Below are 16,942 nucleotides of genomic sequence, written 5' to 3'. Positions count from 1 at the left end.
CTTGGGAAGGCACAAGCTCCTGGTGCAAGTAAAACTACATGATGACATGATGGAACTCAGTAAAGAGTGGGCAGTATGATCACAGGAATTACAGATACCCCATCAGGGTCACAGAACAGGGTTTTAACAAATAATCATCTGACGGTTAGTAAAGGCTGTGGTAGGCAGAATTCTAAAACTGGTCTCCCAACATATCCCACCATAATCCCAGGTACTGTGAATTAGAGGAGGAATCACGTGCACATTTGCACTATGCTGCATGGCTAACAGGATTTTGCAGTTGTAATTGAGGTTATTAAACCCCTGACCTTAGAATAAGGAGATTATCCTGGATTATCCAAAAGGGCCTAATCTAACCACAGGAGCCCTTTAAAAGCAGACCGTTTTCTCTGGCTTGCAGCAGAGGGAAGCAACAGAGATCTGAAGCCCAAGGAGGATCTGACACACCACTGTTTGCTTAAAGATGGAGGGAACCATATACAGGCAGCCTCTAGGATCTGAGAGCAGCCCCGACGACATCCTGCAAGGACATAGTTCAGTCCTGCCACCACAGGAGCTGGATTCTGCCACTCACCTGGATGAATGAGCTTGGCAGCTGCTTTTTCCCCGGAGCCTCCAGGTAAGATCCCAGGCCCACTGACACCTTGATTTCAGCCTTGTGAGACCCTAAGCAGAGAACTCACTTGATGCAGGCCACACGTGTTACCTGTGGAAACCGTGAAATAATAAATACGTGCTGGTTTAAGCTGCCAAATTTGCGGCAGTTTGTTACGCAGCACTAGAAAGCTGATACACCGCTATTCAGGTCATTAGCATATTGAATCTGTTGTGCGTAAGGTAATTCTCTGTAGCATCCAACCTACTGGCGAGAGTGAGGAATCATTTCTGGCCCAGCCATAACCACATGAACCTCTAAGGTGCAAATTAAAATAAGCGCCACCAAAGTCGCAGGGCAGAGAATTCTAACGCTAGTGTACTGGAAGATTAACTGCAATACAGAGGCAAGGACAGACAGCCTGCAGTGTGGCAGCAACATGAGGGCACGTCCTGGTAAGATAGGGCCATACTCAGTGTGAAGGGCTTGGACACTGGAGCTGCCCACTCAGTCCCTGCACTTCAGGTAAAGCAGAACACTCAGCTCCCAGGCTCTCTACAGGGCAACAGCAGGCAAGCAGTCAGGGGAACTGCAGGTAGTGGCTCTGAATTAAATGGAAATAAATTATTATGAAAAAGGGTTTGATGTCATAGACATTCTTTGAGGCTTTAGAGGTAGACAGGCTGGCTCCAACACTCTGTGATCCTAGCTGTGTTTCGGAATTCTAATTTATTAACTGTGCGTGAGTATGTGTGTGTGTGTGTGTGTGTGTGTGTGTGCGCGCGCGCGTGCGTGCACGAGCGCACGCGTGTGTGCAGGTGAGACACCTCCTCGATAATCCTGACAAATCTTTACAGACCACTGGGTTTAAGATCGGCCTGCGTGACTTTCTGTACTAAGACAGCTGGATCAGCTTGCCTGATCCCTCTAACCCCAGAGCCTACCATGGCACATGGAACACACGCATTTTCTGACTTTTATACCAGCTCCCTGTATGCAGCAGCTTCTAGTACCAGTGCACTGCTGACTTCCTGGCTTCGTGATCAGTGCCGGCCTTTCTAACAATCTCTCAGTTTCTGAAATGTCCTCACGGTGGGAGCCTTCTTCAATCCCCTAGGCTTTGCAAGTAAAAAGTGACTGAAGCATAAAAATCATTTTAAAAAATTTAACTGCAGAAATTAATTAGTGAATATAAGACTGATAATTTGATTATTTAATTGTTTTGCTGAAAATCACAAATATTCAGGATTAAGGAATCACATCCATGAGCCCCCAAACTGGAATTTTCAGATAGAGGCCTTCATGCTCACAGTCACAAGGTCTCAGTTCCCCTGATCTGACTCCTGATCCTACTGCCTCTGTTTTTTTATCCCCCAAATCTTTGTCTCTTCTTCCTCTTTTCCTCTCTTGCACTGTAAATGTATGTACTCCGTGGATACTTCTAATTCAGAAATTACATTCTTTTTTATGTTTGTTTTCCTGTGAGATCCTTAAGGGCTGGGACCATATTTTCTTTGCTCTTCGCTTATCCTGTACGACGTACACGGCATGAAACATGGTAGGCATTGCTGAAGGTTTGCTGAAGGCATTTCTTTCATACTGAAACGCTGACAGCAAAAACATCCACTTGCAACCTGGGAGGACAGTAGATGCATTCTATATAGGTAGCATGTGTGTGGTTTTTGAGTATCATGCAAACTCTTCTAGAACCTAGGAGGTGTTGGAGGACGAGATCTGGTTCCTTTGTCCATGTGCCTCTACACAGCACGTGGCACGGTCTTTAGCCCACAGTACGGCTAAAAGCAACAATTCCCAGAACTTAGTCATGTGTAAGCCTTTCCATGTCTGCCACCCCCAACTCTAATGTTATAAGCTTAACGTTTTCTGTAAAGGAAGGTACTATTTGTCATGAGAAAACCTCGAAAAATAAATAGAATGAGGGCACAGCAACGGTGTGGAATTTTAAAATTTACATTGGTGACTCTCAAGAACACAGGAAGTTTTTTCAAAAACTTTTTAAAAATGTGGAGATATGCAGACAATGGATTGTGACAGCAGTTCTCCTAAATCCCAGCTCTGCCACTTCCTAGCTCTGTGATGAGCAAGGTTATCTACCCTCCTGGGCCTTGATTTCCTCATTTGTGAAACTGGAATAATGGTACTTATGCCACAGGGATTTTAAGAAAATTGTCAGTGAGATATGTAAATACCTGACACATGGTAGGCCCTCAAAGAGATTTTATCATCTCTTCTGATACGCAGTTAGGAAAAAGCAACAACAGAAAAAAAGGATTCCTTAAAAGAATTTTGGGAGTTACACACAGCAGAAAGTTCATCCGAAGCAACAAATCAAGGATACTTCCTTTGAGATGCAGGCTGGTACTAAAAGCCGTTTGATCGAAGTTAAAGCGAAGTTTAGAAACTAAGAGTCTAATGGGTGTCCTCTCCTAGGAGATCTCGCATTTGGGGAGAACTGCTAACAAAACCACCGATTTTCCAATGTGCCATGAAACAATAAACACCCGAGGACAACATGGGGGGGGGGGAAAGTAAAGGAAAAGCCGTTTTCCTACTAATCTCGAATTCCAGAGGATGATGCCCGGCTCAGAACCCCTGGTCAGGGCCACCCTACCATGCTGCTCACTAATGGTGCACCTTCCCAGAACAGGTGGATTTTACTGGGGGTACTGGGAGAATGTGGCCGTTTTCCTGACCCCAATTTTGATTCCACACCGCACTTGTTGTCTTCATCAAAGGAGCCTGCGAAATGTGCAGAACAGCTTGGTAACCCTGAGAAATCTGTAGTATTGCTTCTGAGGGAACTGGTCTCACGGTGCCTGGGCCTGTGGGTGCACAGCAGCATCGATCAGTAAACTCCTGATCCTCCCTCCTGGGCCAGTCTGATGTCTTTGTGGAAGGAAAGGGCATCCTGCCAAGAACAGGATTCTCACACAAGGAAACTAGCTCTGCAACAAGGGACCCTCCCCAGGATCCACAGTCATCAAAAGTCATGAAGGAGTGTAAACAACAATTACTTTGTTCCTTCACAAGGACTCAGAATAGTCACCTTCCATCTGCCACAGCAGGAATCAGTGTTGAATATGCCAACATCTGGCCAAAGCAGCTGGGGCGAGAGCTCTGGGATGAAGAGCTTCTCCAAGTGTTAGGAGATGGGATGAAAGCTTTGGAGAGCTGGATCAGTGAAAAAAGGAAGGGAACCCGACAGGACTGCTGGGAGCAAATTAAGCGGGGGTCTGCCTATGCTGCACTCTTTCTGGGGTGTTATCATCGATGAGCCCCGAGTTTCCCGCTCATTTGGGCTATCTACTGCCAGATCGTGGGCAACTTACAGAATGTCCGTCATCTCAACAGTCTGCCTTATGAAGTGGGAATGACAATATCTCCTTTGAAGGAATTCAACTACAAATCCCGTAGTCCCAGGATTCAACGACAGAAGATCAATGACGAGCCTAGCTTGGTGCCCATCATTGCGTGTACTATTACTTCACATTACTCTCAACTTTCATTTCAACTAGCTCATTACATTCTTTTGCATTCACCGTGTTTAACTGTATGATTATCTTTTATTCTCAAAGATACAATTTTATTTGAAGAAAATATATTATGTACATTAGTACGTGTTCTGCGCAGATAAAGCAAAGTCTATTTAGGTGACGAAGGCCTGAGGTCTGGAAACGCCACCCTAAGTCATGCTGTGTAGTCAGCACAGGGCTGGCCTAGGAGGCATCCACAGAAAATGAGTCAGACATCTGGCCGCGCCGACTAGCAGAGTTTGCATGGCAGCTCGTACAGACATGGTGCTCACACAGATGGCACCTACTGGCATTAACTGCAGTTTGTAAAACAAAATGTTTTCCCTGTTAGTATCACTTTCACAAATTAATTAATTGGTTGATTAATTCAATGAATATCCAGTAGTGCCTTCCCAGTTGTACCAGAACGTGTCCTGGATCATGGACTGACAAAGACCAATGAAACATGGCCCTTGCCCTCAAGGGTATCACAATGTACCAAGGGAGGCAGACACACTCATTACATCAACAGACATCCTCGGCATGACTACAATGTGTGCTCAGCAAAGTTCTGGGCTGCTGGAGATTGACCAGTGAGCAAGAGACAAAGATCCCTAAGACCAAGGACCTCACAGCTGGGAGCTCTGGGGGAGGACAGAGGTAAGCAACAAACCTAACAAAGAAGTAAATAACGGAGTCTGTCAGTTGATAAGTGTTATAACAAAAGGACAATTCAGGCCAAGGCAAAGGGGATCAGGGATAGGGTGGAGGGTGGGAAAGATGGGTGCACTTGGCAATATGCTGTCCTGTGGCCTGGTTAGCCCTCACTGAGAAGGCGAGAACTGAGCAAGGCCTCCAGGGAAATGAGGAAGTCAGCCAAGCACATGTGGGTGACGAGCATCCGGGCAAAGGGAAGAGCTAGAGCAAAGACCCTGAGGAGGGAGCCTGGCTGACAAGACCCAGAAACTGCAGAGTCCTGGACCTGAGTGACCGAAGGGAGGCTGGTGGGGTAAAGCCAGAGAGGAAATGGGGCCAGATCTTGTAGGGCCTCGTACACCTTTCTGAGGGTTTCACATTTGACTCTGAGGCATGAACGGAACAGCGCTAGGAAGGGTTTAGTTGCTGAATCAGAGGTCTGTACAGAGGACAAAATCAGTGAAAAGCGGGGATACAGCAGTCACGGGACCAGAGGGAGTGATCAAAGAAGCAGGAGAAATCAAGGAGCGCTGCCTCTTTGCGAGAGAGCGGAAACACTCACCTGGACTTGACCTCCGTTGACCGTTGGGCTCACACCCGTGACTGTGCACACGTGTGCCGTTACTCACAAAATCACAAACTTACAAGTCCTGTATTCATCCCCATGGTTCATCCGTTAAGCAAAGAAAAAAAAAAAAATGAGGAGGTAGTTTTTTGTTCCGATCCCTTTGTATTTGAGAAGTTTCTACTGAACTACCTACTGTAGCCCCACTCTGAAGCCCTTGTTGTGCTTCAAGGAAAAACAGATTATCCAAGGAACATGATGAAGCCTCCCTTTTCACATACGTGAAAAGCTATGTGTGGAGTTGCCTCTCTTCACTCGCCTTTCATTTTATATTTGTAATAAACAATTATTAGGTGTAATGAGAACCATCCTTTATGATCCATGTAGGCTTTGTCACACTCTTTCATTCAATCAATGTATTTTGAACCCCTGCTGGATGCCAAGTTCAGGTCACTGTGCTGACTCAGGGGGAACAGGTATGTATCAGGCTGGACCCTAGCCTTTCAATTTCTCACAAACATGCAGACAGATCATCACAACACTCCTTGATTACAGCCATGACAGAATTAAAGTCAAGGGAGCCCGGTAAAATGGAGGAGGGTCATTTAATCGCAGTCTACGGGGTGGGTGAGTACACATGGTCGGGAAAGCCTTTGGGGGAGGGTTGAAGTTAATAAGGTAGGTACTTTTATTATCCCCATTTTACAGATGAGAACTATCAAGGTCCAAGATATTCACTTGCTTAAGGCTGCACAGCTACTGAGAGAGCCAGATTTAAATTCTAGGGCATTTGGTTTACAAAACACCAATTCTTTCCCACTCACTGACTACTACTAAAATCACATTTCCCGACTCTGCTTCCCTTTAGTACATCTAGAAATGCTCTCAGGTATGCGTGGTCACTCTCCTGAAAGCTGGGTCCAGCTGTGAAGACCACAAGGCTCTCAGAAGGTCTGTAACATTCTCCATCTGCAGTGACAGCTGTTGTGGAGAGCTCCTCCCTCTTAGCATTGCATTTCACTTAAAATTAATCGCAAAAGAGGCAGCTCTAGGTTCCATGCCCATCTCACCAAGAAAGGCACCCAACTTCCCAGGACCATGCTTCTAATGTTGCTGTCACTTTCCAATCTGCCTGCTCTTTCCTAAATCAGAAAACATGCGGAAATATGTATCCTAGACTTGTTGCGCTCAGAGCAGATCCTCTCAGTTTTAGAACATTACATAGAAGCTGTGTTCTCCTGGGTGCCCAGATCTCCCAGGCAGAAAAAAGTGAGAGCGGAGGAAGTCTGTGCCACAAGGAATGACATGTACTGTGTGTGTATCTCAGCAACTCTCAACACACGCGAAATCTGTCACAGTGAAGGGAAGATTACCTTTGGTGTCAGGCAGACCAGCGTGTGACTCAGCTCCATCACTTGCTGCCTCACTTACTTAAACCCATCTCAGCCTGTCTCTTAATCTGTTGAAAGAAGATTTTGATACTCATTTTTCAATTTTGCTGGTAAATAAATATTACATGCATAAAGCGGACCCTCGACAAACCAAAATCGATGCCCAGGATGATGACAAAATAGAACGTCTTCTTCTCTGTAACGCTAATTCCATTTTATGCTTGCAGGGGAAACTGAACTTCAAGTTGTGAAGTAACATGTCAAGGTGACACCCTTCATTGGTGGGAGTGAGATGGGCCCTCAGGTGGGCTTTTCACTATAGTTTTCAGGAGAAGAACATCCAGAGCGGAAATAGCTTCCTTTGAACTCAGTGACCCTTAGCAAGTGAACACCTTACCTAAGAAGCCAACTCTGAACGTCATCCAAAAATGCCACAACAGAATGTAAACTGGTGGAGCCACTATGGAAAACGGTATGGAGGTTCCTCAAAAAAAACCAAAAACAGAGTTGCCATATGATCCTGCAATCCCACTCCCGGGCATATATCTGGAGAAAAACATAACTTGAAAAGATACGTGCACCCCAGTGTTCACTGCAGCACTCTTCACAATAGCCAAGACATGGAAACAACCTACATGTCCATCGACAGAGGAATGGATAAAGAAGATGTGGTACCTATATACAATGGAACACTACTCAGCCACAAAAGAGAATGAAATAATGCCACTTGCAGCAACATGGATGGACCTAGAGATTATCATACGAAGTGAAGTAAGTCAGAAACAGAAAGACAAATACCATATGCTATCACTTATATGTGGAACCTAAAATATGACGCGAATGAACTTATCTACGAAACACAAAAGGACTCACAGACATAGAGAGCAGCCTCGTGGTTGCCAAGGGGGAGGAGGCTGGGGGAGGGATGGATTGGGAGTTTGGGATTAGCAGATGCAAAGTATTATATATAGAATGGATAAACAGCAAGGTTCTACTGTACAGCACAGGGATCTATATTCAATATCCTGTAATAAACCATAATGGAAAAGAACATGAAAAAGAATGTATACATATGCATAACTGAATCACTTTGCCATACAGCAGAAACAAACACAACGTTGTAAATCAACTACACTTCAATAAAATAAATTTTTAAAAACGCCGCAACAAACCGTAGCTCTTGATAAAAAGAATCCTTTTGACAAGACATGGTGACTTTGTGAGAGCACAGCTATAGAGACATGAGGACTAGAATTCAAATACTAACTCCACTCTAAGCCTTCTCTTCTACGAAACGGAAATAATAACTGACTCCTTAGGATTTAACGGGCTGTCAGTTACACAGGATACAGGGCTCAACACAGGGTCCGGCACAAAGACTGACACGTACAAACATTACACGTCTTAACTTCATCCCTTTCCTTCTGACTCCAGGGAAAGTTCAACGGCAACCTCTTCAAGAAGAGGTGGAATTTCTACTGGGAAACATACTTTATTTTTGGTTGGACTTTGATGGATGGCAGTTAATGGTGGTGTCAGCTAGCTCTTGATGTATAAGAAACCACCCCGAATTTTAGTGGCTTTAAACAACTGATTCTTTTGCTCATAATTCTGCAGCTCAACGACTTCAGCTGGGCTCAGGTGACTGGTCCTTCTGCTCTTCTCAGAAGGCTTACTTATGCATCCGTGGTCGGTGCTCTATCGGCTAACTGGCTCTGCTGGGGGCTGGATGGTCTAGGATGGTCTCACCTACATTTCTGGCAAAGGATCCACTGTAAGGTGGGGTGAAGGCGATGCATGGACTGTGGATCTCTCATCATTCACCTAGCCCAGGCTTCTTCACATTGTTGTCATCTTGTTTCAAGAGCAGCAAGAGAGGGCAAACCCCAGTGCACAGGCACTTTTCAATTCTCTGCTTGCTTCACACTTGCTGTGGTCCCATGGCACAAAGCAAGCTCCATGCCAAGGCCAAGGACAATGTGGGAGGCATGCACGTTATCACAGCTGTTGCTGTAACAGTCTGCTACCACAGTGGCTCATGAAACAACCCTGTTCATCAGCGGAGAAGCAATGAACTATAGATAAACCAGACAGCAGAGTGCTAGTCTCCCAAAAAAGATTTCTACTCTTCTTTAGAAAAAGTTAAGACTGTCTTGCCCTATTGTTTTAACAGGTGGAAAATAAAATTATTTTATGAAATTTGGAAAAAAACTAATTTGAAAACTTCCTTGGCATTGCACTAAACCTACAACCTGTGGATCTCTTTATCCAGAAACATGCTATGACTTTGCCAGGAGGAACTCAGTCTCTACCTCCTTCCGTATTATAATGTTGCTTCTCCTCCCCCTTCCAATAAATATGCCCCACCCCCGGCACAGACATATTGCATAGGCATAATCTGATGTGGGAGTGATGCAGCAGACTATAAAACGGCACCTCTTGTGAGACAAGGACATAGTACCTGGTAACTGTGAAGCAGACTTGTCATGTGGCTGGGGCCTGTTTGGTCCACACCTCCCTGCAGACACCAGCCCAATCTCCCAGCTTCGCTAAAGTTCCTCTTGATTTAGTCAAATATCTTTTAGAGTTGAGTACAAGTTTTATCATTTTCTACTACAACGCCCTAACCATATTTTTTAGGATCCCTCGGTATTTTGTTTACTTTGTAGTGGTTGATATTGCTACTGTGATGTCATCGTTTCCCCATTATATTTTCTACAGGGTTATTGCTGGCATACATGAAAGCTCTTGGGATTTTAAATGTTAATGTTTATTAACTTCTACCATTTAAAGAAATTTATTTTTACATCGTTTCTTAGGTGTTTCCCAAGAATATATTCCTACCATCTGCTAAGAATGACAATTTTGTCTTCTTTACCAAAATGGTAGGCTTTTTTCTCTTTACAATCTCATTACACGGGAAAGAAAATCTAAAATGATATGTAATAATATGGGTGAGAATTGGTATATTTGCCTAGATCCTGACTATAATGGATTTTGTTTCTAGTTGTTTAACATCATTTGTGTATTTGTGAGTATGGGCACACTGAGGTACACAGCCTGTGCTGAAATCTATTTTTCTAGTGTCTTGGGGTTTTTTGTTTTGTTTTGTTTGTTTGTTTGTTTGTTTTGCCCGCACCTCGCGGCATAAGGCAGTTCCCCAGCCAGGGATCCAACCCGTGCCCCCTGCATTGAAGCGCAGAGTCTTAACCACTTGGCCACCAGGGAAGTCCTCCTAGTTTGTTTTTAATCATGGTATGTTGCCTTCCTCCAAATGATCCATATATCGGTAAAATATGCTCATTAGCACTAGTATCGCTATTGGTTGAGGTCATTCTCTTCATTTCTCCATTTTATCATTTTCTTCATACAGTTTTATTATATTATGCCCATATATTTTTGTCATATTATGCTCTAGATATTGAGGGTAGTCTTGCCACCAGGAACAGAATCATTTTTATGAGCTATTTGGATATACACGGCGTGGAACAGACCCTGGCAAGCTGAACTAACTTGTTATTTAAAAACCGGACTGTATGTTTCATAACCATTTTCCACATACCTTTCCGATTCAGTTTCCCCTTGATGAATGGATTATTTCACTGGAAAAGTGAGTTGTTGTGATCCTGCTTGCCTGATGCCAGCAGAGGGTCTGTGGGTGAGAGAGAGACAAAGATGCCTAAGTCGCAATAAGGCAAAAGGGAGGGGATATCAGAGGTCTTCTCCATAGGTTCCTGTGAGAGCAGGGAAACAATAAGAAAAAATACAAAGGAGGGGGAAGGCTTTAGGTTGTTACATCTGGGGCTGTGGGAGGGCCACTTCTTGGCCAAGGGGACAGGATGACCAGACAGAGGTGAGAGAGCACCAAGTGGCCTTGCTGGAGTCCCAGGCCAGGAGGCTCCTAAAAATCAAAGTGCAAAATATGAAGGGATTGCCAGAGGCACGTTTCCCAAAGCCTCAACCAGTACTTCTCAATGAGAAAGAGAGACAAGGGTGGAGTGCGTGGAGGGGAGAGATTCCTGGGATTTAATAAAGCACTGCTTTGGGTGGTTCTCCAGCTGTTGGGTGAACATGACCCAAAGTGCAAAGGTCTGAACCAAGTAGGTGAGGAGTTTACTGCTGACGAAACCGAGGACCAGAGGTTAGGTAAGATGTCAATAGGGGTTCAAGAAAGGTGTTCACTTATGGGCTGTGCCAAGATGCCTGGCAAGGTGAAGAACCTGTTGAAGAAACAAAACTGCATGATATGACTCAGCAAAGATTAGGTACTGTTTTGTCAAGAATACCGAGGATCGTCTTGACAAAACCGGGGCCTTCCTGTAAGTAAGCCGGTACTCTACCTTATGGGTGATGACGAGGACCATACGCACTTGACCGTCCGTCCTGTGTGTAAAACGACTGCGTGTGTGTTGCCTGCAACCTGGTGGGGAGGGTGAGGAGAAGCGTCCGACCGCGCCACAGCCACGTCGGGCTCGAAGGCACACGTGGAGGCAAGCTTGGCCCAAGTCACAAGGCGGTGCATTTCACCCCGGGGGACGGAGATTCCCAGCCCGGAGGTGCGGGGCGCCTGCGCAGTGCGCCCCAGGCGCCGCGCGCTGCGGGAGCCGCGAGACCCCCGCCCCACGCCCTCCGACGGGAACGCGCACGTGCCCGGGGACGCGGACGCGTCCGCGAATGCGCCTCACCTCGCTCAACCTCGGCCCCGGCGGCTAAGGAGGGAGAGACGGGGACGCGCACCGGAGACGCCGGTGGGCTCCGCGCAGAGTGGCGGGCTCCGGGGCGGAGGCGGGGATGGGGGCGGTGGCGGCGGCGCCTCCTCCACTCAGGCGTCTGCGCCCGGGACCCCCCGGCCGCGCGGGGGGAAGGACCGACTGACGTACCTCGCGCGCCCCCGCCTCCGTCCCCGCCCCCGCCTCATCTTCCCCGAGCTCCCGGGGCTCGCGGGCTGAGACGCCTCTCTCTCACCGCCCCTCGCCGCGGCCCTTTCTCTCCGCGGCACCTCGGAGTTCCTCGGCCCGGTGGCGGCGGCAGCGGGGACCCGAGCAGCGGCGAGCGGCCTCGAGGATGAAGTGCAAACCGAACCAGACGCGGACCTACGACCCGGAGGGGTTCAAGAAGCGGGCGGCGTGCCTGTGCTTCCGGAGCGAGCGCGAGGACGAGGTGCTGTTAGTGAGTAGCAGTCGGTACCCGGACCGCTGGATCGTGCCGGGCGGGGGCGTGGAGCCCGAGGAGGAGCCGGGCGGTGCTGCCGTCCGCGAGGTGTACGAAGAGGCGGGAGTCAAGGGGAAGTTAGGCCGGCTCCTGGGCATTTTCGAGCAGAACCAAGATCGCAAGCACAGAACGTACGTGTATGTACTGACTGTCACTGAGATTCTGGAGGATTGGGAAGATTCGGTTAGCATTGGGAGGAAGCGAGAGTGGTTCAAAATCGAAGATGCGATCAAGGTTCTCCAGTGCCACAAGCCCGTGCATGCCGAATATCTGCAAAAACTAAAGCTGGGCGGTTCCCCAACCAGTGGAAACTCCATGGCCCCGTCCCTGCCAGAGAGCGATTCCTAGTATGTACCGCTCCTGCACAGACCCTTGCTTTCCACCTACCTGACGGTAAATAGTGCCCGGAGCACCCCTGGTGCCGTGTGCGGTCTCACCGGGAGGAGGGAGGCTTCTTTTGTTTCCTTGGCAGACCTCTGAATCACGCTTGCAAACTGTCTCAGTTGCCAGGCACTGTTTTCAGACATTTTGCACGTTTTTCAGATGCTTTCAGAATCGCTTCTTGGTAGCACTGTAACACATTTCGGAAAGCCAAAGCCACATGGTATTTTTTGGTTTGTTTGTTTTTTATAAAGGTGCCTTAACTGCTGACCCAGTCTTTGGGGGGCGGGTGTGTGTGCGTGTGTGTACACGTGTATACATGTTGTGTTTCTTTTTTACAGTTCACACGTGTGTGTCTGTCCGTATGTGTCTGCGTCTGTGTGTGTATGTGCACTTTTGGTACCAGTCTTGTGGTTTTTTCTGTAGTGAAGGCGTTTAAAATCTGATCACCTTGGTTGTGTGGCAATTTCATTAATTTTTCCTCTTAAGTTGTTTTCTCATTCACAGCATTAGCCCTTGTCAGCAAGCCCTTCTGTGATGGGAATTGGTTTGAAGGACCAGTGTTGAATTTCAGAGAAGTATTTAAGAATTTTTTTTTTTGGCTGCGTTGGGTCTTCGTTGCTGCGTGCGGGCTTTCTCTGGTTGCAGCGAGCGGGAGCTACTCTTGGCTGCGGTGCGCGGGCTTCTCATTGCGGTGGCTTCTCTTGTTGCGGAGCACGGGCTCTAGCCATGCGGACTTAAGGAGTTGTGGCACGCAGGCTCAGTAGTTGTGGCTCGTGGGCTCTAGAGCACAGGCTCAGTAGTTGTGGCACACGGGCTTAGTTGCTCCGCGGCATGTGGGATCTTTCTGGACCAGGGATCAAACCTGTGTCCCCTGCATTGGCAGGCGGATTTTTAACCACTCCACCACCAGGGAAATTTTACATCATGTGCTCTTTCCACACTGAACAATAATTTTATCTTGAGATATGTGATCTAATTTGCCCTTTTCAGAAACTGCTTAATTCATATGTAGATAATTCGATTTTCAGAACATTTTCACAACTGGTAGTTTTTTACTTCTTACTTGAAATGGCCATTTCCCATTTAGCCTGAATGTAGCTTAGCAAAATATTATTTTATAGAGTAAACGCCCTCTCGGGAAGGTATTGTTATGTACATATCCTGATATGTACATATTATGAAAACTGTATTCCGAGTGTGATTTAGCCTGCTCAACTTCCAACTCCCATTGCTCCTTTCTCAGTGCCCTAGAACAACATGGTTCTCTCAATACAAATTAGTCTTTGAAAGAAAGTCGCATATTTGAATTTGTGATAGTCCACTTAAACTTGTCTGAATACCAGTAGCCAAAGGACTAGAGTATTATATGGTAATTACATCCCAGTTGAGTGAGTTAGCTTTCTTGATATTCAGCTGCTACAGACTTCTCAAACTGTTAGGATGCCTGGCCGATCTCTCCTAAAGATTTAGGATAAAGGTTTTGTGTCACATGACAGACTTTTTTGGGTGCCAAGTTAAAAGCGCTTACGTTTGCTTCAGTACTTGCTTGAAATCAGGGATCCTATCTAAAGTGCATAGGTCTCTTTTGGAACTACCTTTATTCCCCTAGCCATAGTAAGTAGGTAGAGTAAAGCCTACTTCATGAAGTGGGTACTGGTACGTAGAAAGATCATTTTTAATTTTTAGGGCAACCTAGAATGTGTCATATTTCTTAATCATTATTGATAGATATTTTGTGTCAGTCAACTAACTTTTGGGGGGGGTCACTGTTAATGCACTCTGTATTAAAAAATTTTGAAAGTTTAGAAACTTGGAACTCTTGATCTTTTCTCAAGAAGGTTGAGGGAAAGCCTACTTTGTGAAAAGAGTATGGGTGGGGGATGTCTTTCTATATATAACGTTTAACATCTTAAAAATATTCTACAGATCAATAATAATATAAGTGGATAATAACTGTAATTTAAACACTTTTTTCTTCTACAAATCAACCTTTTAAAATGAACACAATCACTGGTAGAATTGAATATCACTACGTTTTCTTTTTCAACTTTGGTGCCAATTTTTAAAATAAGATCTTTGCTATATAGAAATATGTCTAAATAAAGTACGTATTGTAATTGACAAAACTAACGTTGCCAAAGGAATGAGTAGAGAATGAACAGCTTTTAAAAACAAATTATATGATTTCATATTCGAAATTATGTAGAATTATCAAATATGTGTTTCAAAAATATGTTTTTGTACAGAAAGATATCTTATTTTTTAAATAAACTTTCTAAATCCCACAAGTTGACGTTTCCTATTCTAACAATCCAAATCAATGAATGATATTCTCAGTAACCTGAAATTTTTCAAAGTATACAGTAACAGCATGAAATTGGATTATTGTTTTATGACCATTTCATATATAATACTGCCTCCATCTAAAATGTTGCTACAAGCACCTGGGAGGTTTAACTTGTACATGGCATCCTTAGAGATAATAATGCACCATCTTGTTTTGACTTTTCAACTTGTATTTGACAAATGTGAAAAGTACAGTGTTGATGTTAATCAACTCTTGTTAGCCTGCAGATATTTGCTGTATTTAATTCTGAAAGATTTGTATTGAGTTCTATCACTTGCTAGGATTATCTTCAGTTCCCAGTTATCTTCAGTTTATGCGATCTGTAAGATTCCTTTCATTTCTAAATTGCAAAAGAACATTTTACAGTTATCACACTTTAAGCTTTCAAATTCACATGGGCAGTTCTTGCTATGCTTTCGGAGTTCAGTCAAGAAAAAGTTAAATGAAAGAACCTAAAAAGCCTTTCATTTTAAAAGAGAAATCCAAAGAATTCAGCTTAAAACAGTTGACACAGAGGTAACAAACCAAATGGTATCTAGTTAACCTCCATCCTCCAAGAACTTGATCCATCAACAGTTGGAATTTTCTTCCTACAGTCATTACATAGCACCCATGCATTATTTATAAGATTATTACACTAAAAATGTACAGATGAATCTTTCAATTCATTCCCTCCAGAAAGGAAACAGTGCATTGATCAAAGATAATTAAGACTTTCAGACATGAGGTAGAAATTTGTTTCCAGCATATTTTTTAAAGACTAGGTTTTTCCCCCCAAACTGGGCAAGTGCCTTAACAAAAGTTTTAAGAAGACATGTTGGAGTAAAGGTAATATTGATATGTTTGATATATCGTTTCCCTGGATGCCCAATATATTATATTTTCTAAGAAACCTGTTTTGCTGATCAGATCACTGTTGAAAGAAGTAACTCTGAAAGGGATGGGAGTGGCTATAAATATTTTGAATTCTGTTGTATGGTTTAATTTTAAAAGAACTATAAATATTTCAACATTTTTGTGTTTAGAAACATCAAATAAATATTGGTGTGTGTGTGCGTGCACACGGGCTCACACGCGTGTAAGCAACAGGAATAGGCAGCTTCTAAAGTACTAGCAACATTAGAGGGCCCTTCTGGGACAGATGGGTAAAGGGTTCTGAAGCTGGAGCTGCTCCTCTCACTTCCCTTTAGGTGGAAGAAAGAGCGATTCCTCCATCAATAGTTGTTAACTGGGAAAAGGAAGGTGAAAATGCTGCTTTAAGCCTATAGTACTAACAACTGGCCAGAGTTTTCTTTTTCAGGGTTCCTTTTGTGGAAGCACCAAGCAAAACAGGAAATATTTTCAGCATCGTTCTAGTATTGTAATCATCTTTCTGATTGACTGTTTGGCCTGTTAGACTATGAACTCTTTGAGGACTAGGACTCAGCCTGAATCCTGCCCATATCCTCAGAGCCTAGAACAGTGGTTAAATTTGGAGACATCTGTCATTGATCCACAGATTAGAAATGTCTACTACTAGTGTTTTCTATAACACTGTAATACTAGTGTATTGATTTATTAGCTTTATATTTTAACTAGGACAATCTGTTATTCCTTAGGCTCTCATGTTGCCTTATAGTGGAACTGCATTAGATAATTCACTGAAGGCTTTTCCAATAAAAAGTGGTTGATGAACCATACTTCAGTAAATATTTGTTGACTAGAGGAATTGATGAACCAATAAAACTATTAATGAGATATTTTTTTTTAGGTGAATGGCATAGATGTTGTTCAGATTTACTTTGAAAGAATCAAGTATGTGAACCCTATGATGAATGGAATTGTGAAGACAGGTGAGCTCTTTCACACTCCCAAGGACACAGCTCGTCCTATCCTTTTGGACACTTCCTCCCTGTTTATTACAATGACTACTCTCCAGGTTGTTGCACTACTACTATATCTGTACAGACTTCTAATTTGGCACCTATGGCCTTTTTTGTGCTTTTATGATTATATGTCAGTATTTCCCACCAGGTTATGTGACCTTGAGTGCAAAGACCTTATTTCCTTCGTCTTTTTTTATATATCTAGCATATAAGACATTACTAGAAATATGGTAGACATCACTGAAGGTTTGTCTAAAAAATTAATATTTTGTAATGACACTGAGTTGTAAAGCATTTACCTTCTAATCTGCTGTTAGTACAGCAAATGCTGTCTGTTTAACTTATATGTGGCTTT

At 44.4% G+C, this 16,942-nt stretch overlaps 1 protein-coding gene across 2 annotated transcripts; it reads left to right on the top strand.

The window, feature by feature from the left end:
• The first annotated feature begins 11,695 nt into the window (after positions 1-11,695).
• Positions 11,696-16,559, top strand: LOC130707026 (diphosphoinositol polyphosphate phosphohydrolase 3-beta). 2 transcript variants are annotated; one of them, XM_057539669.1, is made up of 2 exons: positions 11,696-12,338; positions 16,473-16,559. In XM_057539669.1, coding segments are annotated over exons 1-2 (495 nt in total). In that variant the 5' UTR covers positions 11,696-11,844; the 3' UTR covers positions 16,474-16,559. The 2 variants fall into 2 exon arrangements, with proteins under 2 accessions (XP_057395652.1, XP_057395651.1); XM_057539668.1 differs by having other exon boundaries at positions 11,696-12,384; positions 16,473-16,550.
• Positions 16,560-16,942: the final 383 nt, after the last annotated feature.

Source organism: Balaenoptera acutorostrata, unplaced genomic scaffold (genome assembly GCF_949987535.1).
Source record: "Balaenoptera acutorostrata unplaced genomic scaffold, mBalAcu1.1 scaffold_1085, whole genome shotgun sequence".
Lineage (NCBI taxonomy): Eukaryota > Metazoa > Chordata > Mammalia > Artiodactyla > Balaenopteridae > Balaenoptera > Balaenoptera acutorostrata.
The sequence above is the reverse complement of the archived record's forward strand: the minus strand, read 5'-3'. Positions and strand labels throughout refer to the sequence as shown.

Bases quoted from the DNA above. Each gene is read 5' to 3' on its own strand.
- LOC130707026 (XM_057539669.1), top strand. From the start codon at position 11,845: ATGAAGTGCAAACCGAACCAGACGCGGACCTACGACCCGGAGGGGTTC.